Raw genomic sequence first — 27,053 nt, forward strand, 5'->3', positions numbered from 1 at the left:
GAGATTAGATTTGCGGAGGCCGGGTCCCTCAGTGGTTACTAGCCATGTACTAAAGAGAACCTCCACATTCAGGGGCAGTCACCTTGTTGTTGGCCCTCTAGAGCAGGGGTGTCCAACTCTGGCGCTTCAGATGTTCATGGACTACAATTCCCATCAGCCCCTGCTAGCATGGCCAATTGGCCAGATGTCCACAAACATCTGAAGCGCCAGAGTTGGACACCCCTGCTCTAGAGAAACCAGTTGGCCATTGTGTGAGATCGGATGCTGGACTAGATGGATCACTGGCCAAATCCAGCAGGGCTCTTCTGATGCTGTGATCAGGGGAAGGCCGAACTCTACACCCTGTTATTGTCGAAGGCTTTCACGGCCGGAATCACTGGGGTGCTGTGTGGTTTCCAGGCTGTATGGCCGTGTTCTAGCAGCATTCTCTCCTGACGTTTCACCTGCATCTGTGGCTGGCATCTTCAGAGGATCTGATACTCTACACCCTGTTGTTGGTCTTCCAGAGGAACTGGTTGGCCACTGTGTGAGACAGGTTGGACCACCGGCCAGCCCAGAGGGGCTCTACTCAATGTTCTTAAGGGCCAAAATGGGCAAACCGTTTGCAAGAGGAAACAACGCTTTCTCGAAAGCCACGCCAGACAGTCTGCAACAGCAGCGGATCGGCAATGATCACTAACTTTATTGGACAAATTTACAGGAGTTAATATTGCACATGGTTTAAAAGAACATCGCATTTTTTTTTTAAAAAAAGATCTCTTTCTTTCAAAGGAGAGCAAAGTCAAGAGGTTCTCTACATCTGGACAGAAAGCAAAAGCCTTACAAATTAAAAAGAAAAATCACAGCCCAGGTTTCCAGCCATGAGATTCTGCAGAAAACAAGTCCCAATATTCATTAAAACTTCTTTTTATTCCCTACATCGTGAGACGGCAGGGGGTCCTATGAGATATGCCAGCCCACGGGCTGGATAAGTCATTCATCTATATACCTAGTAATTGCTTTGCTCCCCGATTCCCTCTTTTATGAGTCCTTGCCTTTAACCAGAAGGTTGTGAACTGCATTGATAAGTAAACTCCCTAGTGCCACCTACTGGCAGTTAAAGAAATAGCCGGATAATGCACTTCAAGAGATCGCGGTGCTGCTCGTTTAACATGAATGCACTGGAGGACGAAGCCTCAGAGACTTCTATGGCGACGGTTACTAAGTGGCTGAGCTCTGTAGTACACAAGGGAACAGTGAGATTGGCAGCACCCTCTCTAGGCATTTCAAGGCGACGGGACTCAAATTGTTTCCCTTTGGTTCTTAGTTTGGCCCTCTTTGTACTCGAGCATCCTTTTTTTTTTTGCAGTAAAAAGGTCTAAAAAGCCATGCAAAGTTAGTGACAAGGGATCCTTCATCAGTGGGGCTGGTCCTTATGGGATACATCTTCCCTTTTCTGCTCCTCCAGGTGGGGATGGGCCATGCCGCCAAATCTGGTCTTTCGTGCCTATGTACACTCAGTGAGATGTACTGTGTCCAGTTCTGGTCGCCGCATCTCAAAAAGGATATTGAGGAGATAGAGAAAGTGCAGAGAAGGGCAACAAGGATGATTGAGGGACTGGAGCACCTTCCCTATGAGGAGAGGCTGCAGCGTTTGGGACTCTTTAGTTTGGAGAGGAGGCGGCTGAGGGGGGATATGATTGAAGTCTACAAAATTATGCATGGGGTAGAAAATGTTGACAGAGAGAAATTTTTCTCTCTTTCTCACAATACTAGAACCAGGGGGCATACATTGAAAATGCTGGGGGGAAGAATTAGGACTAATAAAAGGAAACACTTCTTCACGCAACGTGTGATTGGTGTTTGGAATATGCTGCCACAGGAGGTGGTGACGGCCACTTACCTGGATAGCTTTAAAAGGGGCTTGGACAGATTTATGGAGGAGAAGTCGATCTATGGCTACCAATCTTGATCCTCCTTGATCTGAGATTGCAAATGCCTTAACAGACCAGGTGATCGGGAGCAACAGCCGCAGAAGGCCATTGCGTTCACATCCTGCCTGTGAGCTCCCAAAGGCACCTGGTGGGCCACTGCGAGTAGCAGAGAGCTGGACTAGATGGACTCTGGTCTGATCCAGCTGGCTTGTTCTTATGTTCTTATGCTCTCTGCATCAGGTCTTGCCTAAGGTTTGGGGCCTTGACGTTCCGTGCCATCTCCCTGGGAGCATCAGACGACTTCCTCCCTTCAATCCCTTCTTCCCCCAGCCGGCAAAAACAATGGTGTTGCTCTTTGAAGCAGATTTTGCATCCCAGGCTGAGGGAGGGACTCCAAGGTTGCAAGAGATGGGCTGAAATTTTCGGGGACATTATCCCAGGAAAGGAGCACCTCAGGGGAGAGACCAGGCTGTTTTTTTAACTTCCTGCTCCCCCTTTCACATATCCATGCCACAGCCAGGTTGTTTTGCTGCCCAAGGAACAGAAAAGTCCCTGGAAACCACTGCTATGGAACACAAGGGACGAGGGGTCAGCGTTGGCAACTCTTGAGTTCCTAGAGATTTGGGGGGAGGAGCCTTGGGTGGGGTCTGAGGAAGGGCGGGACCTTGCTGGGGTACTCCGGAGTGCACCTTCCAAAGCAGTCATTTCCTCCAGGACAGAGGTCTTCAAACTATGGCCCTCCAAATGTTCAGGAACTACAATTCCCATCAGCCTCTGCCAGCATGGCCAAGTAGCAGGGCTGATGGGAACAGTAGTTCCTGAACATCTGGAGGGCCATAGTTTGAAGACCCCTGCTCCAGGAGAACCAATCTTTGCAGTCTGAAGATCAGCTGTAATTCTGGGATGTCTCCAGCCTCCATCTGGAGCTTCCATAGTACATACAATAGAAACAGGGTGTGCAACTGAAGTTACCAAGGGGAGCAATTATTCGCACACAATAAGGCTAGCAGTCACAGACTGTATTATTTATGAGTTTACTAGGTCTACAATATATACAGTTATGTGACTGTATCTCAGTACACCTTCAAGTATTTCTGCCATACAAAGATAAGTACATTCATAAGTACTAGTCAACACTTCTGCCGTTGCTTCCCTAGTCTCCACCGGGATAGCTCTTAACTTCACATTGAAAACCCAAACATGAGCGACTAGCAGAGACAAATGAAGTCCGGGTTGATTTCTGTAAGAACAATCTTTTATGTGTCTTATTGACCAACACTGAAAATACCACACACTCACCAGCCTCCGAAGATTTATCGAAGCCTGAAATATTCGGAAGCTGGTTACTAGCGTCGGGTTTTCAGTATTAAGTTCATGGCTTTCCCTGTGGAGATCAAGGAAACAATTGTAGAAATGTTGACTAGTACTTATTCCTGGACGAGAGAAATACTGGAAGGTGTACTGGAGCATTACTGAAATGTAGCCCCACAAGCATGGACGTAGGTAACGGGGGGGGGGTGTTCTCGGGTTTGAAACCCCCCCCCCATTCATGTCCGAAGCTCCGCCCCTCCATTTGTGGGTTTTTAAAACATTTTAGTGCTTTTTCAGTTTTTGGCCTGCAGGCTACACCTTTGAGGGCTAACACCTTTGAGGGTCCATAACTTTGGACCCCCTGAACCAAACTTCACCAAACCTGGGTGGTATCATTAGGAGAGACTCCTAACGATACCCTGAAAGTTTGGTGCTTCTAGCTTAACAATTGCATCTCTAACAGCAGGCACCCCCCAAATTTCCCCAGATTCTCCTTTTAAACCCACCCCCTTCGGCATGGATTTAAAGGGAGAATCTGAGGAGAGCTGCTTTTATACGCGCTAGGCCAGGGGCGGGGCTTGGGGAGGCGTGGCCATGCCCTAGGGGCGGGTGGGGGTGTGGCCCCACCCTTGAAACACCCCCCCCCCCATAAAAATCTATACCTACGTCCCTGCCCACAAGTGTATAATTCTGTCTGGAGGTTGGGAACCCAAACAGGGGGCCCGTTGAGTCTTGCTTCCTGTGTCACACAGCGGCCAGTCAGTTGCCACGGAGGGCCAACAAATGGAAAGAGGCCGGGCCTGCTGGCAGCCAGGGGGATGCTGAGCTCTGTGAAGTTGGCAGTACCTGCGGGGGCCAGCTCAAGGCCGAGCAGGCCCAAAAGGGAAGTTGAATAACGTTAGTGCCGTGCACGGTGTGCTGGAGCCGTGTCACTTTCTTTCCCAGAGAGACCCCGCTGGTCTTCCGATCCCCTGCAGAGGAAAAATAACGGGGGCTTCTCTAGCCGTGCTCCCGACCCCTCACCACGTCAGTGAGGCACTGAATTGCTGTATGGAATTCTCAGCCAATCCACATGTTAGGCTGAGGTACAGTTGCCAGCCGTGGGCTGGGAAACATGTGGAGGTTTGGGTGGTGGAGCTGGAGAAGGAGAGAGGCTCCTCGGCAGGGTATAGGGCCAGAAATTCCACCCACCCCCACCCCCCCACCCCCACAGCAGCCATTTTCTCCAGGGGAACTGATCTCGGTCATCTGGACTTCCATTGTAATAGCGGGAGATCTCCAGGTTCCGTCTGGAAGTTGGCAAGCCTGCGCTGAGTCTCCGTCTTGATTATGAGGACAGTGGTCTTCTGCATTGTGAGGACGTTTTTCTCGTTGGTCTCGGGAAGGCCATCCTGGCTTGGACGGCCCAAGCTAGCCTGATCTTATCTGGAACTGCTGTGGTTGGTCCTGGGATGGGAGACCCACCAAGGAAGTCCAGGGTTCCTGTGCAGAGGCAGGCAATGGCAAACCACCTCTGTCCATCTCTTGCCCTGACCTAGATGGCCCAGGCTAGCCAGATCCCATCTGATCTCGGAAGTCAAGCAGGGCCAGCTCTGGTTAATATTTGGGTGGGAGACTCCGGAGGACATCCAATGGCAAACCACCTCTGTCTCTCTTATGCCTACTGGGTCACTGCAAGTTGGCTGCTATTTGACACCAGCTGGCAGCATTGCGTTGGGAAGGCCCCCTTGTGTGGTTGGGATAAATGCCCTTGTGTGGTAGGAGCAGCCGTGGCGTAGGAGGTTGAGAGCTCGTGTATCTAATCTGGAGGAACCAGGTTTGATTCCCAGCTCTGCCGCCTGAGCTGTGGAGGCTTATCTGGGGCATTCAGATTAGCCTGTACACTCCCACACACGCCAGCTGGGTGACCTTGGGCTAGTCACAGCTTCTCGGAGCTCTCTCAGCCCCACCTACCTCACAGGGTGTTTGTTGTGAGGGGGGAAGGGCAAGGAGATTGTAAGCCCCTTTGAGTCTTCTATAGGAGAGAAAGGGGGGATATAAATCCAAATTCTTATTCTTCTTCTAACTCTCATATAACAAAATACCCATGGCTCCAGACAGGAGCGTGAAATTGACTGTACTTGCGGATAACATGTGAATCCGCCCGTCCAGCACCTGATGTCTCGCCATGGCTGCTTTGGATGGCAGAGAACCTCCTCGTACTGCCCAGGGCTCTAGCCCTTATGCCTCCTTGCCCTTCCCAACTTTATAGGCCCATCGAGATGGGCCAGTTCTGCGCTACTTCTAATGCACCCCTGCAAATGGAGGGGGCACCCCAGAATCCTCCGCCTTGATTCCCCAAGCACGGCACTGGTGGCCTCTTCCAGAGGAATATCCTTTCCTGCTTGCTTTCCTATTATAATTTGTTTGAAAAGCAGGGCTGATGTCTAGGCTGGCTGAAAAACTGGTCCCCGCGGGGAATAACTGGGGCCCGTTTCCTTCATTTTTCTGCTCCCTCTTTGACATCCCTGGGAAGATCCTCAGCTGTGGTTGACTTGGCCTTTCCATCTGCCCCTGTCTGCTCTTCCCGCTCTGCATCTTCCCCACTGATCCCCTCTGCTCCCAGAATGGTCCCTGCTTTCCCCTCCCCTTGGTTTCCCCAATTGGCTTCCTGTTTGTCCCTCCCCTCCCCTCCCCTCCCCATGACCCTCCTCTTGTTTCTTTATTTTTTGTAGTTTCCGAACTGGATGGCCAGGCGGTCGGTCGCGCAACGGAAGGTGGCCGGCTGGACTTCCCAGTAAGGCACAGGATTGCCAAACAGGCTGATGCCATGGTAGGAAGCCCGCTTGACGCCAAAGCCAACGGGGCAGAAGTCGTTCACGCCGATCTTTGAAACGTTGTTGGAGTGCAGGTACACCACCTGTAGAGAGACAGGAGAGTGTGGTAGAGAGATGGCAGGGGCTGTGAAAGCAGAAGGCATATTCCTTACATCATAAAATATTATACCAAGATGGAAATCCAACAGCACCTTAAAGATTTCCAGAATATAAATTTTTGGCAGTCAAAGCTCCCTCTTGAAAGCGTACACCCAGGAAACACTGTGGATCTTTAAGATATTGTTTTACTCAAATCTTCACCTGCAAGATAGCAAACCCTCCTCCAAAAGCTAAAATCTTGTGTACTAGTTTTAACGTTATTTTGACTGAACAAGATGGAGGCTTTTGAAGAATTGTAGGAAAAGGAACTCTGTTTCTCCGGATCCCGAGCTTTTATTTTAAAATTAAATTAAGTCTGTAGCCCTTTTCACAAGGTGGGTGAGACCAGGAGGATCCAAACTTTTCCGAAAGACTACAGGGGTGCCACCCTATTCTTTCTGTGATCCTTCCCAGAACATTGCGGCAAAGTAGAGGAAGATGAGATAAACTCAGGAAGTGCTCAAAGCTGCACAGGGCAATTAAGTCCTGGGCCCATAACCAGTATGTTGGAGTTTGCCACATAGAGGAGTGGCTAACACTCTGATTGAAAGGGTAAAAGGTAAATGTTTATTAGGAACTCAATTTAGGATAGGAAAGAGAGAAAGTTATCATGCTGCTGTCTTGCTAGCTAGGAAGAGTCTCTGCAATTAACTTCCAAGAAGGAGCAGAATGTTAGACCTGAGAGTGACAGTCTAAGGCAGGGGTCCCCAAACTTTTTAAACAGGGGGCCAGTTCACTGTCCCTCTGTTGGAGGGCCGGACTAAAAAAAACTATGAACAAATTCCTATGCACAAATGATTGTAAAATGTTTGATTTCACCTTTCAGCCTTTCTGTCATGGTCTATTTTTAGAACAGTGACCAAAGTATGTCAAGTACAGGGTGGGCTCCAAATATTGTTGGGGAGGCTGTGGAATACCTTCCCCTGTAAAAAAAAAAGCAGAACTTTCCCAATGAAGCATTCCATCTAACCCAGGATCAGGTATCTTCCTGGGTTCTTTCCTCCCTAGCAGCCAGCGAGCGATTCGCCAGCCTGGCTGATGCCAATGGGAGTGAGGCGGAACAGAAAGCCTGAGAGCAACACATGGAGTAGCCGAGAGGGAAGGGCGGAGCAGGCGTTGCCACATGTAAGGTTTCCAACTCTGGGTCAGAAACTTCATGGAGATTTGGGGGTGCCATCATGTAACTGCAATCAACAGCCGTTGGGGCTGGTTCCCCCTCTCCCTTGAGCCCCCACTGCACATGAATGGAGCCATCGCCGCCATGCCTGGCGGGCTGGATAAATGCCTTCAGGGGGCCACATTTGGCCCCCGGGCCATAGTTTGGGGACCCCTGGTCTAAGGACAGCAAGAGGTGTCACAAAAGGATGGAGGGGTCACTACATGGTTCTCTCTAGCTAACCACTTGCCCACGCCCTGCTGGGTCTTCTTCTCAGTTCCTTTACATATTAGACAAACCCCCCTTCTAAAGGTCTATTGTCCAAAGTCCACAAGGTTCATGTTCTTAAGTAGACTTTCAAATTTCTGACCAGGTGAGGGCTTAGTGAATGCATCCGCAACCATTTGCTGATTGAGGGAAGTAGCTAATAACCAGTGGCATTCCTACCTAGGGACAGGGGGTACCCTTTGTCCCCGGGCGCCCCCCATTTGGTCACGTGGGGGGGTGCCAACATTTCAGGGTCATTTGTGCGTTTTTAAATTTTTAAAGTGTTTTTTCACGTTCCGGCCTGCAGGGGGCGCATTTTTAAGGCTAGCGGCACCAAAATCTCAGGGTACCACCCAGAGACTGTCCTGATGATACCACCCAAATTTGGTGATGTTTGGTTCAGGGGAAGCAAAGTTATGGACCCCCAAAGGGGGTGCCCCATCCCCATTGTTTTCAATGGGAGCTAACCTGAGATGGGGGCTACCCATTTGAGGGACCATAACTTTAGTCCCCCTGAACATAACTTCACCAAACTTGGGTGGCATCATAAGAATAGTTAACATATGATACCCTGTAATTTTGGTGTCACTAGCTTTAAAAATACACCCCTTGCAGGCACCCCAAGAAATTTGCCCAAAGATTCTTTGTTTTGCAGTGACTTTGCTACGGCCTTGTAGCCAATGGGGAATTTCTAGGAGTGTGTAGGCAGAGCTGCACATTTTTAAGAGAGATAGAGGCACCAGACTTTCAGGGTGGCTCCAGGGGAGGGAACCCCCTCCTGGTAATAGCATCCCAGGTTTGGAGGCCTTTTAGCTTCTGGGGGTTCCAATTTATGGGCCCCCAAAAGGCTTATTTTTTCCCGGCTCCCTGCACTTGAAAGCCTGTGGGCTGAGGTTCTCTCAGAACTCTCTCAACTCCCCCCTCCAGAAGCAAAGCTCACCAAGCTTGAGATGCACTATTACTCAAGGCCTCTTGGAGCCACCTTGAAAGTCTGGCGCCTCTATCTTCAAAAAATGTGCAGCCAAACACACACTCAGAAATTCCCCAGAATTTTGCCAGGCTCTTCAGCAGAAGTTCTGTGGTGGGAAAAAATTACTTTCCCCACCATAGACTTCAATGGGGCTATCTGTTTTATGCCCAGATGGTTCTGTGGTAGAGAGTTTTCAACAGGAGGCACTGTGGTAGGGATGTTGCTCTGAGTGGGGCATTTCCTGTAGGAGTTGCTGGTGTGAAGGTCTCCTGAAAGGAACCAGCCCAATTTGCTAAAATGTGTGTGGAAGAGAGAAAATGCTGTGGGCACCGAGTTTGAGAGAATTGAACCTGATGCCCTGGCATTACGGCCATCACAGGCAAACTTTAGCAAAGTTGGCTGGTTCACTTTCAGGAAGATTCCACCAGCAGCCCTACAGGAAATATAGTCTTCCCGCCCAGATAAAGAGCCACTACCACGGTGCCTCTATTGAAACCTCTACCACAAGCCAACTGGAGCATATTTCCGCCCATTGAAGTCTATGGTGGGGAAAAATATTTTTCCCACCACCCATGCACATCATGCAGGCGATTGATGCAGCTGGCGGATTCTGGGGAGATGTCTGGGTGTGTAAGCTTGATGACCACATTTTTTTTGAGAGACAGGCGCCAGACTTTCAAGGTGGCTCAAAGACTGCACTAGTAATAGCATCAAGCAGTGAGATTTGCTGAGGTGAGTGGGAGCGCTGAGAAGTTCTGGGAGGAAGACTCACCCAGCAAAGGCTTCATGTGCAGGAGCAGGAAAACAAAATGTAAGTCTTTGGGGGGCCCATAAGGCTGGACAGCTTTAGCGCTGAAAAGGTCTCTCCCTAAACCTGGATGCCTATGCTACCAGGAGGAACTCCTGGAGCCACCTTGAAAGTCTGGTGCCTCTATCTTCAAAAATGTGCAGCCTACCTCAGAAATTCCTCATTAGCTACAATGGAGCAAAGTCACTGCAAAACAAAGAATCTTGGGCAAATTTCTTGGGGTGCCTGTAGCTAGTGACACCAAAATTTCAGGGTATCATCTGTTCACTATTCTTATGATGCCACCCAAGTTTGGTGAACTTATGTTCAGGAGGACCAAAGTTATTGTCCCTCAAATGGGTAGCCCCCATCTCAGGTTAGCTCCCACTGAAAACAATGGGGATGGGAGCATTCCATTTGGGCATCCATAACTTTGCTGCCCCAGGATGGCAAACACTCTTTCGACAAGCTTTCGGTGGTATCATCAGGGCAGCCTCTGGATGATGCCCTGAAATCATGGTGCCACTAGCTTTAAATGCACTCCCTGCAGGCCAAAAAAACACTAAAAATACCCCCAAAAGCCCAAATTGGTCATGGTGGGGGAGGGTGGCCACCCATACGCCAGGCGGGGGGGGGCGCCAAACTCAGGTTTTGTCCCCGGGCGCCAGTTTGCCTAGGTACGCCCCTGCTAATAACCCTCCTAGCCCTTCATGAAATAAATGTGAAATACACCATCACTTTGTGTGTGGTAAAAGTTATTTTATTAACAAAATTGGTTCAAGGTAAAAACAAAGCGTAAGGCGCAGCATGGGGGTCTGATCTTTTGACCTGCGTGCTGGGCAGCACGAGTGCTGTCCCCCAGTCACCTAAATTTTTTCTCAGCACGCCTGCCGAAGAAAAATTAACACACGCTGGAGCAGCTGTGAGATTCCAGATGGGCGGTTGCCACTTCCTGAAGACTCTTTGCTGCCAGGGGCGCAAGCCATATAAGCCCACGTCTGGGCAGGTTACCCCTTGGCTTGCTCCACCCGTAACCTCATAAGGAGGTTCCCAAAAACGGGCATTTTTGCCCGCTGTCCCCCAAGCTAAAGATCAGTCCCCCGTGCGCAATCTGCCAACCCTACAACAAAGTAGGCATGCATTAACAAAATGTCAAAACAGGGAGAGGTGGGTGGGACACGTGTTCACTCCGGCAAAATGGGGAGGGTTTAGGCCAGGACCGGCCTAAAATAGGCTGCCTGACCCCACCTCCTCCAGTGACGTCAGGGCGCCAGACGTCACTGCCTGGCTCCCTGGAGGCTTTTTACCCCTCGTGGCACAGAAGCCAGAAACCTCGCGAGCTGTTGGGAGCTCGTGAGGCAATGGGGAGGGTGGCAGCCACCTAGGAGGCTGTCCCTTCCCCACCAGCAATGGCGGCCGTGGTAAGTCACGGCCGCTCTTTCTTCTGTGGGGCAGTACTGCCAGTCAACCAGCCCATCTTCACACCTGTTTCTCACAAGATGACACTTCATCATCCATATGTTTGGTTCTGGAGTTTGTCTTCTCCCTCTGGGCCAGCTTCGTGCCTCCTTGGTTATCTTCAAAGAGTTGTGTAGAGTAGACATTGCTACATCCAACATCCAGTACATACATATGAACACAAACGAAGGTACCTTGTACAGAATCAGGTCAAGGTCGGTATTGCCTGCTCAGACTGGCAGCATCTCTCCCAGATCGCAGGACAAAATCTTTCACGTCACCTCCTGCCTTTTCTCTTAACTGGAGATGCCGGGAATTGAACTTGGGACCTTCAGCATGCCAAACAGACATTCTGTGACAGCCCCTCCCCTGAAGCAGCACTTCATACATGAACACACATGAAACTGCCTTGTACTGAATACTTGGTCCACCAAAGTCAGTGCTGTCTACTCGGACTGGCAGCAGCTCTCCAAGCTCCGTGCAGGTATCTCACTTGGGACTTTTAATTGGAGAGGCTGGGAATGAACCTGGGAGCCAACGTGGCCTAGTGGTTAAGAGCAGGTGCACTCTAATCTGGAGAACCGGGTTTGATTCCCCGCTCTGCCACTTGAGCTGTGGAGACTTATCTGGGGAACGAGATTAGCTTGTGCACTCCAACTGGGTGACCTTGGGCTAGTTACTGTTCTTTGGAGCTCTGTCAGCCCCACCTCACAGGGTGTTTGTTGTTGGGGGGGGGGGAGGAAAAGGAGATTGTAAGCCCCTTTCAGGAGAGAAAGGGGGGGATATAAATCCAAACTCCTCCTTTTGCTTTTGCTTTTCTTCTTCTTGTTGTTCTTCTTCTTCTTCTTCTTGTTCTTGTTCTTCTTCTTGTTCTTCTTCTTGTTCTTCTTCTTGTTCTTCTTCTTCTTCTTGTTCTTGTTCTTCTTGTTCTTGTTCTTGCTCTTGTTCTTGCTCTTGCTCTTGCTCTTGCTCTTCTTCTTCTTCTTCTTCTTCTTCTTCTTCTTCTTCTTCTTCTTCTTCTTCTTCTTCTTCTTCTTCTTCTTCTTCTTCTTCTTCTTCTTCTTCTTCTTCTTCTTCTTCTTCTGCATGCCAAGCAGAGACTCTTCCATTAAGCCAGTGACCCTGTCCTAGCAGCCCCATAATGCTGTGGGGAATTGGGATGGGGGGAACCTATTTCCCGATCACACCCAAGCCCCAGACCCATGTGTCAGGTGACCTCCGCTTTCAGAGGACTAAGCTGCTGGTTTCTACTCTCTTGACCTCTGCTGCTGCTGTCAGCTGCCTTCTGGAACATACTCAGTCCTCAAAAGTTTTTTGTTTTAGGCGGAGGGTATTTGTTTTTGTTTCGATTCATTCCTTGACAAAGACCTGTTTTTCTGCGTACCTGGGCAGTGTTACTAACATGCAGAAACCCTCTGCCTTGACAGTGGGTGGTCAGTTTTGTTGCTTTGCTGATGGTCACCGAGGCCATCTGTTTTGCTACCTATAGATCTAATTACCTGAGTGCCCCCCTGTCTGTGGATACTTAAATCTGCAGTTGGGGGCTCACTCCCCTCTCTAAACAGGGGACCTCCAAGGTCTGCAGCAAAATCTGATATTAAAAATCTAAAAATGTAAAAGAAAACAAGGGGGGGAAAGAATCCCCCCCCTAATTTTAAAAAAAGCGTTCTTTGTGCCAGACTGAAAGGGGAGCGTGGGGAGCAGGAGAAGACGGGGGTTCCCCTCCTTGGGAGTTTCAGGTGAGCCAGTGAGAGAGTGAGGCTGGAGGGGAGGAGGTCTATAAACGTGATGGGTGGGGGGAGTTGGGATCCCCCAATGAGTTTCATGGGCCACCACTGGTCAGATATCGAGGCAGGTGGCTCGAAGCTGCTTTTCTAAGTCGACGCAGGCCCTTCCACATTAGAACATTAGAAACAGTGATGCTTCTCCGTCATTTCTGCATTTCTTCTGTAATCCGCACTGAAGCAGCCGTTCGTCATGCCAGAGGTGTAGTTAAGGGGGGGGAGGTGTTTCCTCGGGTTCAAACCCCTCCCATTACGTGTCCGGCTTGCTTGAAACAATGCATGGAATGGAACAGCCGGAAAGCCCTCCGTCACCAAACCCACCCCGTAATAAATAAAAATAACAAAGCTAGACCTACGTCACTGCCTCCTGGCACTCAGCAGGGCAACGGAGTTTCCATTTTAAAAACCTGGCTGCGAAACGTCTACTCAGAAGTAAAGCCCAGCCGGTCAGAATGTTGCTTCTCCTCGAAATTGGTCACATCAACCTCACAGCCTTTTTTTTTCAGCCCCAGTGTTTAATGAGGGTCAGATCCAGACCTGCGTTTCCACGGGTGCAAGCAGAGGCGTGGTGGCGGTGGTGGGGAAATGGTGCCCGGGGCAGCTCCTGCTCTGGGCGCCCCGGTGCCCCCCCCATGCCCCGCTCCCCCCTTACAGCAGTGGCATAGGAGCAGCAGTGGCGTAGGAGGTTAAGAGCTCGTGTATCTAATCTGGAGGAACCGGGTTTGATTCCCAGCTCTGCTGCCTGAGCTGGGGAGGTTTATCTGGGGGATTCAGATTAGCCTGTACACTCCCACACACGCCAGCTGGGTGACCTTGGGCTAGTCACAGCTTCTCGGAGCTCTCTCAGCCCCACCCACCTCACAGGGTGTTTGTTGTGAGGGGGAAGGGCAAGGAGATTGTCAGCCCCTTTGAGTCTCCTGCAGGAGAGAAAGGGGGGATATAAATCCAAACTCTTCTTCTTCTTCTTCTTACACCCCACTAATTTTAGACAGCGGGGCAGCCCAGCCAGCTGAAGCAGCAGCCTGGCAGGGTCAGGCCGAGGGGAGGGGTATGTATGTGGGGTGATTCTCTGCCCCCCATACAACTAGCTGGCAGGCGCCTGCCTCTGGGTGCAAGGATGTCTGCTCTCAGCAGACAATTTCCAGCCTCCCGCTGTCCCTGCTTTTGTCTGGCCCATCCTTGACCATTTCAAAACTCTCGTACCTGCAGGAACTTCAGGTTAGGCAGTCCGGGAGGGACCCGCGAGAGCTTGTTGTGGTCCAGATGCAACTCGCGCAAGGCAGGCAAGAAAGCCAAGCTGCCGTTCTCGATCATGCGGATGCTGTTGTGTCCCAGGCCCAGCCTGCAAGGAGAGGACAGTGGAGGACAGGAGAGTCAGAAGATAACTGGTCCCTTGAGGACACCAAAGCCCACATCGGCCCATTAAAGCCAATCTGGTCTACTCAGACGGGCAGTGGCCCTCCCGCAGCTCATGCGGATCTATTCCCCACCATGAGAGCTAGCGCGGCGCAGCGGTTAAGAGCAGGTGTGCTCTAATCTGGAGAAACCGGGTTTGTCACTCAGCCACTTGAGCTGTGGAGGCGTATCTGGTGAACTAGATTAGCTTGCGCATTCCCACACACGTGCCAGCTGGGTGACCTTGGGCTAGTCACAGTTCTTTGGAGCTCTCTCAGCTCCACCCGCCTCACAGGGTGTTTGTTGTAAGGGAGGGAGGAAAGGAGATTGTCAGCCCCTTTGAGTCTCCTGCAGGAGTGAAAGGGGGGGGGGGGTATAAATCCAAACTCTTCTTCTTCTTCTTCCTACCAGATCTTTTAAAAATGGGGATTGAACCCAGGACCGTCTGCGTGCCAAAAGGATGTTCTGCCACGGAGCGACAGCCCTTCCCCATGAACCTGGACACGTGAAACTGCTTTTTACCAAGAAGGGGTGTAGGTATAGATTTTTATGGGGGGGTTGTTCAGGGGTGGGGCCACCCCCCCACCCACCCCTGGGTCATGGTCATGCCTCCCCAAGCCCTGCCCCCAGCCCAGTGCTTATAAAAGCAGCTCTCCGAGGCCAGGGACAGCAGACTCCTCTGTCCTGCCCTCCCCCGCCCCCCCCCAACAGGCTGGGCTCCCAACTGGCAGCCAGCAGTCCCTTCTGCCCTCCACTCTGGGGAGAGGTGTAGCCCAGTGCAAAATCTGAGTTTTGTGCCCCCCCCCTCGGAGGCTGCTGTGATGCTAGAATCCACCCCCAAACAGCATCACTTTCAATGGTGTTTAAACTAGGGAGCCCAAATTCTCCTTTTAAATCCACCTTAAAGGGAGAATCTGGGGTCCCTAGTTAAACAGCATTGAAAGTGATGCTGTTTTGGGGTAGATTATCCCCCACCCTGAAACAGCATCACTTTCAATGTTTAAACTGGGGACCTCAGATTCTCCCTTTAAATCCATGCTGAAGGGGGTGGATTTAAAAGGAGAATCTGGGGAAATTTTGGGGGTGCCTGCTTTGAGGGGTGCAATTGTTAAGCTAGCAGCACCAAACTTTCAGGGTATCTTTAGGAGACTCTCCTGATGATATCTGCCAGGTTAGGTGAAGTTTGGTTCAGGGGTCCAAAGTTATGGACCCTCAAAAGTGTAGCCCCCATCTTCTATTAGCTCCCATTGGAAACAATGGGGGATGGGGGCACCCCCTTTGGAAGTCCATAGCTTGGGACCCCCTTGACTGAACTTCACCAAACCTGGGTGGTATCACTAAGAGACTCTTCCGATGATACCACCCAGGTTTGGTGAGGTTTGGTTCAAGAGGTCCAAAGTTATGTACCCTCAAATGTGTGGACCCCCTGAACCAATCCTCACCAAACCTAGGTAGTATAATCAGGAGAGTCTCCAAAAAAAATCCCTGAAAGTTTGGTGCTGCTAGCTCAAAAACTGCACCCCCTGCAGGCCAAAAAAAAAAAAAACACTTAAAATATAAAAACCCCACAAACGGAGGGCAGAGCTTCGGACATGCAATTGGGGAGGGGGGGTGTTTTGAACCCGAGAAAAAAAAACCCTTACCTACGTCTTTGTTACCAAGTCAAACCATTTGGTCTGTTTTTGGGAGGGGTGTACGAGTAGCTCATCGTGTGTCTGGACCACCTCCAAATGCATGCAGGGGAATTACTCGATTAAAATTTTTCCCTTGGACATGTTTTCCCACTTGCAGGCATAAGAACATAAGAACATAAGAACAAGCCAGCTGGATCAGACCAGAGTCCATCTAGTCCAGCTCTCTGCTACTCGCAGTGGCCCACCAGGTGCCTTTGGGAGCTCACGTGCAGGATGTGAAAGCAATGGCCTTCTGCGGCTGTTGCTCCCGATCACCTGGTCTGCTAAGGCATTTGCAATCTCAGATCAAAGAGGATCAAGATTGGTAGCCATAAATCGACTTCTCCTCCATAAATCTGTCCAAGCCCCTTTTAAAGCTATCCAGGTTAGTGGCCATCACCACCTCCTGTGGCAGCATATTCCAAACACCCATCACACGTTGCATGAAGAAGTGTTTCCTTTTATTAGTTCTAATTCTTCCCCCCAGCATTTTCAATGAATGCCCCCTGGTTCTAGTATTGTGAGAAAGAGAGAAAAATTTCTCTCTGTCCACATTTTCTACCCCATGCATAATTTTGTAGACTTCAATCATATCCCCCCTCAGCTGCCTCCTCTCCAAACTAAAGAGTCCCAAACGCTGCAGCCTCTCCTCATAGGGAAGGTGCTCCAATATATGGTACTGTGACGATTTCAAAACAGCGATTCTCCCGTGTGCCAAATTCCCTGCTTCCTGGGTATGACTTGTCGACAGCACTTAAGGCTTTCCATTGGCATAAAATGTTGGATTCCAAAGACTAAGTGGATGGAGGAAGGCCAGGAATCCTGTTTATATATAAGGAATTCAGCTATCTTGAGGGGGGGGGGGGTGCTTCATGCAGGTGATTACATTCAGGAACCACCTGCTGCCCAAGGAAGGAGCGAATTCTCCTTGTTGGCAGTTTTCAAATCACGATGTTCCATGGGAGGAACAAATTTTAAAAAGAGAGAAATGAAAATCATACCGTGTTTCCCCCAAAATAAGGCAGGGTCTTATATTAATTGCTCTAAAACACAGGTGTCAAACTTGCGGCCCTCCAGATGTTATGAACTACAGTTCCCATCATCCCCTGCCAGCATGACACCTATGCTCCAAAAGATGCGTTAGGGCTTATTTTCAGGGGATGTCTTATTTTTTCCCCATGATTTTGCACCCCCCACGTGACTAGATCAGTTGCGCCGGGGAATCTGTAACTACGGCTTATTTTTTTGGAGTAGGGCTTATATTTCAAGCATCCTCCAAAAATCCCGAAAAATCATCCTAGGGCTTATTTTCCGGGTAGGTCTTATTTTCAGAGAAACAGGGTATCAGACAGAGAACCGGGACTAAGAAGTAGGACTCTTTCTCCCTCTAGTGGCTAAAACCTGAATTGAACCAGCAGAAAGGGAGAGGCGTGCAAAGGAATGTCCGTGGGACTTTTCCACACAACCAAAATAAAATGTTTTAATACTGTAATTTATAATGCCAATAAATCTGTCTGTCTGTCTGTCTGTCTGTCTGTCTGTCTGTCTGTCTGTCAAAATAAAATGTTTTAATACTGTAATTTATAATGCCAATAAATGCGTCTGTCTGTCTGTCTGTCTGTCAAAATAAAATGTTTTAATACTGTAATTTATAATGCCAATAAATGCGTCTGTCTGTCTGTCTGTCTGTCTGTCTGTCTGTCTGTCTGTCTGTCTGCCAAAATAAAATGTTTTGAGGCAGAAAATAAAAATGTCTCCTCCAAGGAGCTCTGCAGTCTTTTTAGCCTAAATGTTTTATTTCCAGCCCAAAAATGTTTTAAATGCATCCTCGATTTTAGCAATTCTTTTTTTGGAAAACATTTTCAAAATGTTTTCACTGGTTGTGGGATTTCTTTCAGGCGTTTCCCCCACGTCTCTCCACAATCCTCGAACTTCCTCCTTGGGGCCATTTTTAAGCTTACTCTGTTGTCTCACCTGTTTATTTTTGTCAGGTTTTTTTGTTTTTTTTATTTTGGGGAGTGAAATATTCTAAGCTTCGAGTGCATGACCCATGGAGGAGGAGGAGGAGGAGGAGGAGGAGGAGGAGGAGGAGGAGGAGGAGGAGGAGGAGAGGTTTGGATTTATATCCCCCTTTCTCTCCTATAGGAGACTCAAAGGGGTGGGGCTGAGAGAGCTCCGAAAAGCTGCAACTAGCCCAGGGTCACCCAGCTGGCGTGTGCTGGAGTGCACAGGCTAATCTGAATTCCCCGGATAAGCCTCCACAGCTCAGGCGGCGGAGCGGGGAATCAACCCGGTTCCTCCAGTGGGTGGCCAGTTAAAAAGAGCACCTGACTGAAACATTGAGGAGTTAATAGAAAAGTTATACAAAACTTCTCTCCTTGACGTTTTGACGCTGGCTCTCCCTCCCATGGCAGCGATTTCCTGGCTGTGCCTACTTCCCGGTGTCAGAATTCCAGCAGGGCCCCCAGGTTTAAAAAGGATGGGGACCTCTGGCTTACATAGAGAACGTAAGTCTTGTTTCCTGTGTTGGGAGCTGGTGCTCTAAACCACGGTGAGGTTAACCATCACATGATACCATTCTTTTGGGTTTTTTTCTCGCCAGTAAGTTGTCACGCTTAATTTAACACAGGGTGGGTGAAGAAGGGACTTCACTGAACCCCAATTATGGGGAAGGAGGCCGGCCGATGATCCGTGTGATGGGAACAGACAGCCGGAGCGTCCCTGTTTTCATCTGTGAAATGGTAGGAAGCTGAATGTTGATTCAGCGCAATTCCCAAGCCAGCAGCCACATCGGTGACGAACGGGACCTCTAACAAAGAAATATCTAGTGACTTCACAAGACTGCAGGTCATTGGGGGAGGGAGAATTGGGAAAATTAAAGCGGTCTCCAACTAGTTTGCAATGTGGAGCACAGGCCATGGCGTTTGACCAGAGGCGTTCCTCCCATTGGGCAAAGTGGGCAGTTGCCCAGGGCGCCAGCTTGTGGGGGGCGCCAAAAATGCAGGTGGGATTTTTTTGAATTTTCAGTGTTTTTTCTGTTTTTGGCCTGCAGGGGGCGCAGTTTTTAGGCTAGCAGCACCAACATTTCAGGGATTTTTCAGGAGACTATCCTAATGATATCACCCAGGTTTGGTGAGGTTTGGTTTAGGGAGTCCAAAGTTATGGACTCCCATAGGGAGTGTCCCCATCCCCCATTGTTTCCAATGGGAGCTAATAGGAGATGAGGCTACCCCTTTGAGGGTCCATAACTTTGGACCCCCCTGAACCAAACTTCACCAAACCTGGGGGGTATCATCAGTAGGGGCTCATGAAGATACTCTGAAATTTTGGTGCTGCTATCTTAATAATTGCACCCCTGACAGCAGGCACACCCTAAATTTCCATAGATTCTCCTTTTAAATCCACCCCCTTCCTGCCAATGCTTGTTTTCTTTCATTCATTCATTCATTCATTCATTCTTTCAATGCCTAATAAAGGTTGTTGTTGTTGGGGGGGGGGCATCAAACTCAGGTTTTGCCCAGGGCTCCAGTTTGCCTAGGTATGCCACTGCGTTTGACACAGTCAGTGGCTGGAGCTTTGGATGTGAAAGATTTGTGTGATGTATGGACAGGAGACCCACATTTTTACGACATCCCTCAATGAATCACCCACATTTGACTTTGGGTGACCGTGACCCTGAACCCAAAGGTTGCTGGCAGAGGTAGGCACTGTGTGCCAATAGCAAATAGTTAATGTAAGCAGCATTGTTGTTGTTATGATGATAGCAATCTAGTGCTTAGTATCCATCTAGCGTTGCGTCTATAATCTTTAAAAGATATTTTGCTACGCTTTCGCAGAAGTAAGGATCAAGATTATCTAAGATTAACGGAATCCTAAGAGCATCAGTTAAATGATTGTATAGAAGTGAAGCAATGATGGGTTGGGTCATTCTGATCTTGGCAAATCTTGCACAATGAAACAGAGTGTGCTCCAGTGTCTCTACTTGGCCTGAGTTGCATGGGCATAGCCTCTTTTGTTTATCTATGCGTTGGTATCTGCCTTTAAGGAGCATAGAGGGCATTAAATTGAAACGGGCCAAGGATATTGCTCTTCTGTGCCTTGGATTGGTAAGCCAGAAAAGGTAGTTGGCTGTATGTCCTTGTTCAAAAGGGATAAGCAAATTTGAGACCCACATTTGTAAAGAGAGCCTTAATCTCGGGGCGCATCCACTGCGCATTTACAAATGCACATTACCGTGTCATACAATAAGGACATTATGGCCCCGTCAGCAGTGACCAGAGTGACTCATCCGAGCCTTGTGATGGGATCAGGTGTCTACATTTTAGCACACCTGTCCCCTGCTGTAGCTGTGCTTTCTCCTGGCACAGATGGGACTGCACAGTTCAATAAGGCTTTAAGGGGAAATCTCAAAGTGAACCATGTGCTCAGACTAGTATCTGGGAGACCTGGATTCGAATTCACACCTGTGCCATGGCAGACCACTGGGTGACCTGAGGCCGGTCGCACTCTCTCAGCCTAACCTACCTCACAGGGGGGGTTGTGAGGATAAAACGGAGGAGAGCAGTACACCGTTAGCGGCTTTGTGGCCCCTTTGGGGAGAAAGGCATGGTTTTCGTGAACTGATTGATTGGTTAAATACGCTGAACTGCCGCCGAGAAAGTAGAAGCGATTGTGCTTGGGCGCCCCTAGAGCCTAAAAAGAGACTTTGCACCTCACTGAATACACAGGTGACGGATATCTCAAGGGGCCACCGGAGCTGCGCTTGGCCAGGTAAAAACCTCCAGATGCTGCGCTGGCCGGCCTCTCCAGCTCCACCTCTCAGGATCTTCGTTCCCAGGATCTTCATTCCCAGCTTCTGGAGGAACCGGGTTTGATTCCCTGCTCTGCCGCCTGAGTTGTGGGGAATTCAGATTAGCCTGTGCACTCCCACACACGCCAGCTGGGTGACCTTGGGCTAGTCACAGCTCTTCGGAGCTCTCTCAGCCCCACCTACCTCACAGGGTGTTTGTTGTGAGGGGGGAAGGGCAGGGAGATTGTCAGCCCCTTTGAGTCTCCTGCAGGAGAGAAAGGGGGGATATAAATCCAAACTCTTCTTCTTCTTCTTCTTCTTCTTCTTCTTCTTCTTCTTCTTCTTCTTCTTCTTCTTCTTCTTCTTCTTCTTCTTCTTCTTCTTCTTCTTCTTCTTCTTCTTCTTCTTCTTCTTCTTCTTCTTCTTCTTCTTCAAGTCCTGCCTGCCAGCTGGGCAGTGGGTATCTTCTTCCCCTTGGTTCACCTCCTCTTGATGCACCCCCGTGCCCAGACTCGTGCTGCCAACCTCCAAGTGGGGGCTGGAGACCTCCTGGAATTGCGGCCACCTCCAGATGACAGAGGTCCATTCCCCTGGAAGGAATGGCTGATCCGGAGGGCGGCATTTATGGCACCCTATTGATCTCCTACTGAGTTCCCTCCCAAAGCCCTGCTCTCCCCCAGGCGGCACGCCCAACGTCTCCAGGAATCTCCAGCCCAGTGTTGGCAACCCTAAACCAGCCTTCAGCCTGCCTTACATGCCGCCGTCCGCTGTCCAGCCCTGCCAGGCCCGTGCAGTCGGGATCGGGCTTCTTTGTCTCCGGGGGCTCCTGCCGTTGCAGGGGGAGGGACTCGTCTCGCACAGCCTGGGCAAGCAGCGGTTGGGATTCTGCCAGACCCAGGTTGGGAAATTCCTAGAGATTTGGAGATGGAGCCTGGGGAAGACGGAGACCTCGGTGGGGGACAAGGCCATGGAGTCCGCCCTCCAACACGTCCCTTTTCTCCCGGGGCAACTGATCTCTGTACACTGGGGTTGAGCTGTAATTCCGGGGGATTAACTGTGAAACTAGTACTGCTGTTCAATTTTATTTATCGTACATAATTGCGGCTTAAATTTTAATTGGATAATAGGTTAAGCAGTGGCGTAGGAGGTTAAGAGCTCGTGTATCTAATCTGGAGGAACCGGGTTTGATTCCCAGCTCTGCCGCCTGAGCTGTGGAGACTTATCTGGGAAATTCAGATTAGCCTGTACTCTTCCACACACGCCAGCTGGGTGACCTTGGGCTAGTCACAGCTTCTTGGAGCTCTCTCAGCCCCACCTACCTCACAGGGGGTTTGTTGTGAGGGGGGAAGGGAACGGAGATTGTAAGCCCCTTTGAGTCTCTTACAAGGAGAGAAAGGGGGGATATAAATCCAAACTCTTCTTCTTCTTTATGTGATTGCTGTTTGAATAACAGCCGTGCTGTGAGCCGCCTTGAGCCTTTCAGGGATGAGGCAGCCTATAAGTCGAATAATAAATAAAATAATAATAAATAAATCCCCAGGTCCCGCCTGGGGGCTGGTGTTCCTACGCAGGAGCCACCTGGCAGACGGGCCTTGTCACAGGCCAGCCTTCTCCAAACCAACCAGGCCTCCCAGGCAAGTGGCAGGCAATGCGTAAGGGATGTGCCAGATCGGCAATCGAGAACCCCCTTGACACCCCATCCCCCCCATCGGCCACAGGCAATGCAAGATCTTAGCTTTTGAAGTCTTGCACATTTGACCAATGCAATCGTGGTCCCTGCCTGAGCTTGTTTTATAAACAGCTGGCTCCCCCTAGTGGGCCCTGGGAAGAAGTGACGGGTACTGGCGCGCGCACACACACACACACACACACACACACACACACACACACACACACACACACACACACACACACACACACACACCCCTGTGTTCCAAATTCTGGAAAACCTTAGCTCCGAAATGCACATTTCCCTACAGCTTGAATACTTTTGTCCCATTCAAATAATATAGTCATTATAGAGCAGTGGGGGCGAACCCATGGCACGGGTGCCAGAGGTGGCACTCAGAGCCCTCTCTGTGGGCACCCACGCACAGAGTTCGTCATGTGACGATCTGGCACATCCCTTACGCACTGCCTGCCACTTGCCTGGGAGGCCTGGTTGGTTTGGAGAAGAAAGAAAGCAAGAAAGCAAGCCATGGAGTCCACCACCCAAAACAGATATTTTCCTCCAGGGCAGGGGTAGGGAACCTGCGGCTCTCCAGATGTTCAGGAACTACAATTCCCATCAGCCCCTGCCAGCATGGCCAATTGGCCATGCTGACTGGGGCTGATGGGAATTGTAGTTCCTGAACATCTGGAGAGCCGCAGGTTCCCTACCCCTGCTCCAGGGGAACGGATCTTTGTTGTCTGGAGAGGTTGTAATCCTGGGTAGTCTCCTGGCCACACCTGGAGGTTGGCAATTCCAGTGGCCTGACAAGGGGGCATGGAAGGCTGGAACCCCAGGGATCTCTTTCTAGGATCATATGGGGGCACATTGCAGTCCCCCCTCATGTCATCCCGCCCCCAAACTCCCCATGGGGCCACTAGGGTTGTCAGTCTCTGGGCGGGGCTGAACAGTTCTCTGGGAATTACGACTGATCTAAAGGCTACAGGGCCTCTGGAGAAATTGGGAGGAAGGGACAGGTGAGCCCAGAAAAGCCAGGTCGAGCAGGACTGGCTTTCTCAAGCTAGGCACCTTTCTGCCTTTCCATAAACACGACTGATGAAGAATCCAGAGTCTGTTTATTGGCTTAAGGTTAGTAGCTTCTGTTAAACAACACAGATGTCGTGCTCTTGGAAAAAGTAGCAAAATTTCTTTTACAAGTGACAGAACTTTCTAAGTAATGTACACTGCTATATACAGTCTTCCTGTCTGCGCTTTGAGTGTACTCTTGATTTGTATCTCAAAAATGTCTGGCAACGTTCTAGAACCTATTTTTAAATGCCAAATAAAGGTGATTGTTGTTGTTGTTGTTGTTGTTGTTGGCTTAAGGTTAGCCTAGGCGACGACTGACATTACCTGTAGAGTTTGGAGTAACGGATCAGGTCTTCCAATTCGATCGCTTGGATTTTGTTATGGTCCAGATGTAGCTCATGAAGAGTTTCAGGCAGATCTGGGAAAGAATGAACAAGAATCTGAAATCAGCATTGGAGAAAAAGTTGGGGGTTACAAAAACGAAGGAATTGGCAGGGAGGTCCTCTGTTACCTTTGGGTACCCCCGTGAGCTTTGCTTCTGAGATTCGCAAGTAATTCAGCTTCAAGCCATCAAAGGCTCCGGGTTCAAATCCACTGTTCTCAAGGGGGTTCCCTCCCATCTCTGTGGAAAGAAGGACTGGGTTACACGGAGGGTACAAATGTTTTTTTCATACTTCCTCCTTCCTGCTTTGGGTTGATGCTTTTACATACCCTGAATAGCATACTTTCAATGGACTTTCGCCATTGTTTTTTAAAGTGGGTTTTGCCATTCCCGTCAGTAAAACCCAGTTGCACAGTGAATTGGAAGTGGATTGAAAATGCATTATTCAGCATGTGTGAAAGCGAATCTATCCAAGTAGTGCACCTTTCATTTCACATTCGATGCACTTTAGTGATTGTAAAGTGGATTTTGCCATTTCACACTGTAAAATCCAGTTCCAACGTGCATTGAAAGTGGATTGGAAGTGCATTAATTCAGCCTGTATGAAGCACCGACTCAGAACGGTGGTCTTCAAACTTCCTGTCATCCCTTCTTTTTCCACGTCGATTCGCCTTCCAGAGAACACTGTGCGTTGCAGAGGAGGATTCCGAGAGGCACCTAGTTCAATAGGAGCATTGCTTGGGATTCGTGGTTTCATACAGTCCTGTGGGAATGGCGAATGTTTTACACTACAACTACAACAGGGGTCAGCAACCTTTAAAACCCAAAGAGCCATTTGGACCCATTTTCCACAGAAAAGAAGACACATGGAGCCACAAATACTTTTTGACATTTAAAATGAAGAAGGGTGCCCCAGCCTGCAACCCTCCTATGGGGGCTGCTGGCTGGGGCTCCTCTCTTGCACGGAGGCCGCCTGGCTGGCTGGGGAAGAGGGGAGATCTCCCCTCTTCCCCATCCAGCCAGGCAGCCTCCGTGGAAACGAGGGGTGCCCCAGCCTGCAGCCCTCGCCTGGGGTTCCTCCGAGGTCTGTGCTGGCTGGGGCCCTCGGCCAATCTCTTCCCTGCTCTGAATTTCTTAAAGGGGCAATTCCCCAAAGATTGCTTAAAGGGGAAACTTTCCCCTTTAAGCAGTCTTTGGGGAATTGCCCTTTTAAGAAAATCATAGACAGAGGCTCAGGCTGACTGCCTGAATGGCAACCTGGAGCCAGCCTGAGCCGAGGGGGATGTGTGGGGCCGGCGGTGGCGGGCAGGCGGGCAAGAGCCGCACAGCAAGCAGGAAAGAGCCGTTTGAGGCTCGGGAGCCGCGGGTTCCTGACCTATGCACTACAATGTATTCAATGATTTCTATAGTGTGAATGATGGGATCGGACAGCAGGCTATCTTCCCAGGAATCTTATTTATGGGGGAAACTCTGAAAACATTTTGAGGACTCCTGAAATTCTCCCATTTGGAAGACGTCGGCAGAGAAAGAAGCAAATCTGGCCTATTCACTTTTCACAAAGTCCAATACGGACCCCCACGAACTCAGTTCCCCCCGCAAAAGGAACCACCACTCCCAATTCACCTTGAACATTCAGTGTTCTTCTCGCCACAATGCAACAGCAGATGGCAGCAATTTACCAGCCATGGGAGATTTTGCTCCAGGTCTATTCTAATCTCACCAGCTCCACGCTTTGCAAGACAAAAAAATGACCACCGGCAGCCCTCTGGTGTGATATCTGCGCTGTTCCACAAGTGTGACGTGGAAGGCATACACCCCCTTAGCTTGCTCATGTCTACGGAAAGTGTGACCAGTGGTCGCAGTCACGTAATCTATGAAACAGACTCGTTTGCCTTTTTCCACTGCAATTTGAACGTAGTGTTTTTGGGATGAATCATGAAAGCCACCGAGCAGTGCAAAGTTCATTGAAGCGCACAGACTTAGAATGGCGTTACTCCTTTTAACGTTGCACTTGCAACCCTATTTCAGCCTGCTGAGACAGAATTTTAGAAATAACATATTTATTGTTAAGAACATAAGAACTAGCCTGCTGGATCAGACCAGAGTCCATCTAGTCCAGCATTCTGCTACTCGCAGTGGCCCACCAGGTGCCTTTGGGAGCTCACGTGCAGGATGTGAAAGCAATGGCCTTCTGCTGCTGCTGCTGCTCCTGAGCACCTGGTCTGCTAAGGCATTTGCAATCTGAGATCAAGGAGGATCAAGATTGGTAGCCATAGATTGATTTCTCCTCCATAAATCTGTCCAAGCCCTTTTTAAAGCTATCCAGGTTAGTGGCCATCACCACCTCCTGAGGCAGCATATTCCAAACACCAATCACACGTTGTGTGAAGAAGTGTTTCCTTTTATTAGTCCTAATTCTTCCCCCCAGCATTTTCAATGAATGCCCCCTGGTTCTAGTATTGTGAGAAAGAGAGAAAAATGTCTCTCTGTCAACATTTTCTACCCCATGCATAATTTTATAGACTTCAATCATATCCCCCCTCAGACGTCTCGTCAAGACATCCATAGAATTGTATTGTCGAAGGCTTTCACGGCCGGAATCACTGGGGTGCTGTGTGGTTTCCGGGCTGCGTGGCCGCGTTCTAGCAGCATTCTCTCCTGACATTTCGCCTGCATCTGTGGCGGGCATCTTCAGAGGATCCTCTGAAGATGCCAGCCACAGATGCAGGCGAAACGTCAGGAGAGAATGCTGCTAGAACGCGGCCATGCAGCCCGGAAACCACACAGCACCCCATCCATATAATTCTTGAGCATTATATTAAAGTCTCTAGTCAAGACATCCATTTAATACTCAAGAAAACCACATGCCCAACTCAATGTCTCAGTGTGAATCCAGCAGCACGTTAGAGACTAGCAAAAGTTTGGGGGTATGAGGTACCTAGAATCTAAGCTCCTTTAGGGAGAGTTTTGACCCTTGCAAGTTTCGTATCTTTTTGGACCACCTCTCCCCATGTTGCCTACAGAGGGCTCTTTGCTCATCTGGATGTAACCTTCTAGTGGTCCCGGACCCCAAGGACATTCAGTTAGCCTCAACCAGAGCCAGGGATTTCTCAGCCCTGGTACAGCTGACACCAGGGCCCTGTGGGATCTAGGCCTGTTCCGCAGGGCCTGCAACCAGGCCTTTGGTTGGGGCAACCACGCGACCATTCCATCTTACTAACCTCCCAATTGTCACTTCATTCCATTCCTGTCCAAGTCGTTAAGGACTGGTTATGTACATGGGACTGGATGATACATGTCTTTTTTAGCGTACCCAAGGGCCGTACGGAGACCCATCATTCACCATCAGTATCATTTATGGTGTTTTAAAGTTTAATTTTAATAATGCTGATTATTTTTGATGCGTGTCATTACATTCTGTCTGTAAGCGACCCTGAGCCTGGGATAGGATGGGGTATTACCCCATATGTCCCAGCT

At 49.7% G+C, this 27,053-nt stretch overlaps 1 protein-coding gene across 1 annotated transcript in view; it reads right to left on the reverse strand.

The window, feature by feature from the left end:
- Positions 1-5,323: 5,323 nt before the first annotated feature.
- BGN (biglycan) overlaps positions 5,324-27,053 on the reverse strand; it is a 52,403-nt gene continuing 30,673 nt past the window's right edge. Inside the window, exons 5-8 of the mRNA XM_048489821.1 lie at positions 23,706-23,816; positions 23,519-23,612; positions 13,804-13,942; positions 5,324-6,123 (exon numbers count right to left, since the gene is read on the reverse strand). Coding sequence (XP_048345778.1) covers positions 5,926-6,123; positions 13,804-13,942; positions 23,519-23,612; positions 23,706-23,816 — 542 coding nt within the window. The 3' untranslated portion in view covers positions 5,324-5,925. The remainder of the gene's footprint in view (positions 6,124-13,803; positions 13,943-23,518; positions 23,613-23,705; positions 23,817-27,053) is intronic.

This window comes from Sphaerodactylus townsendi, linkage group LG03 (assembly GCF_021028975.2).
Source record: "Sphaerodactylus townsendi isolate TG3544 linkage group LG03, MPM_Stown_v2.3, whole genome shotgun sequence".
NCBI lineage: Eukaryota > Metazoa > Chordata > Lepidosauria > Squamata > Sphaerodactylidae > Sphaerodactylus > Sphaerodactylus townsendi.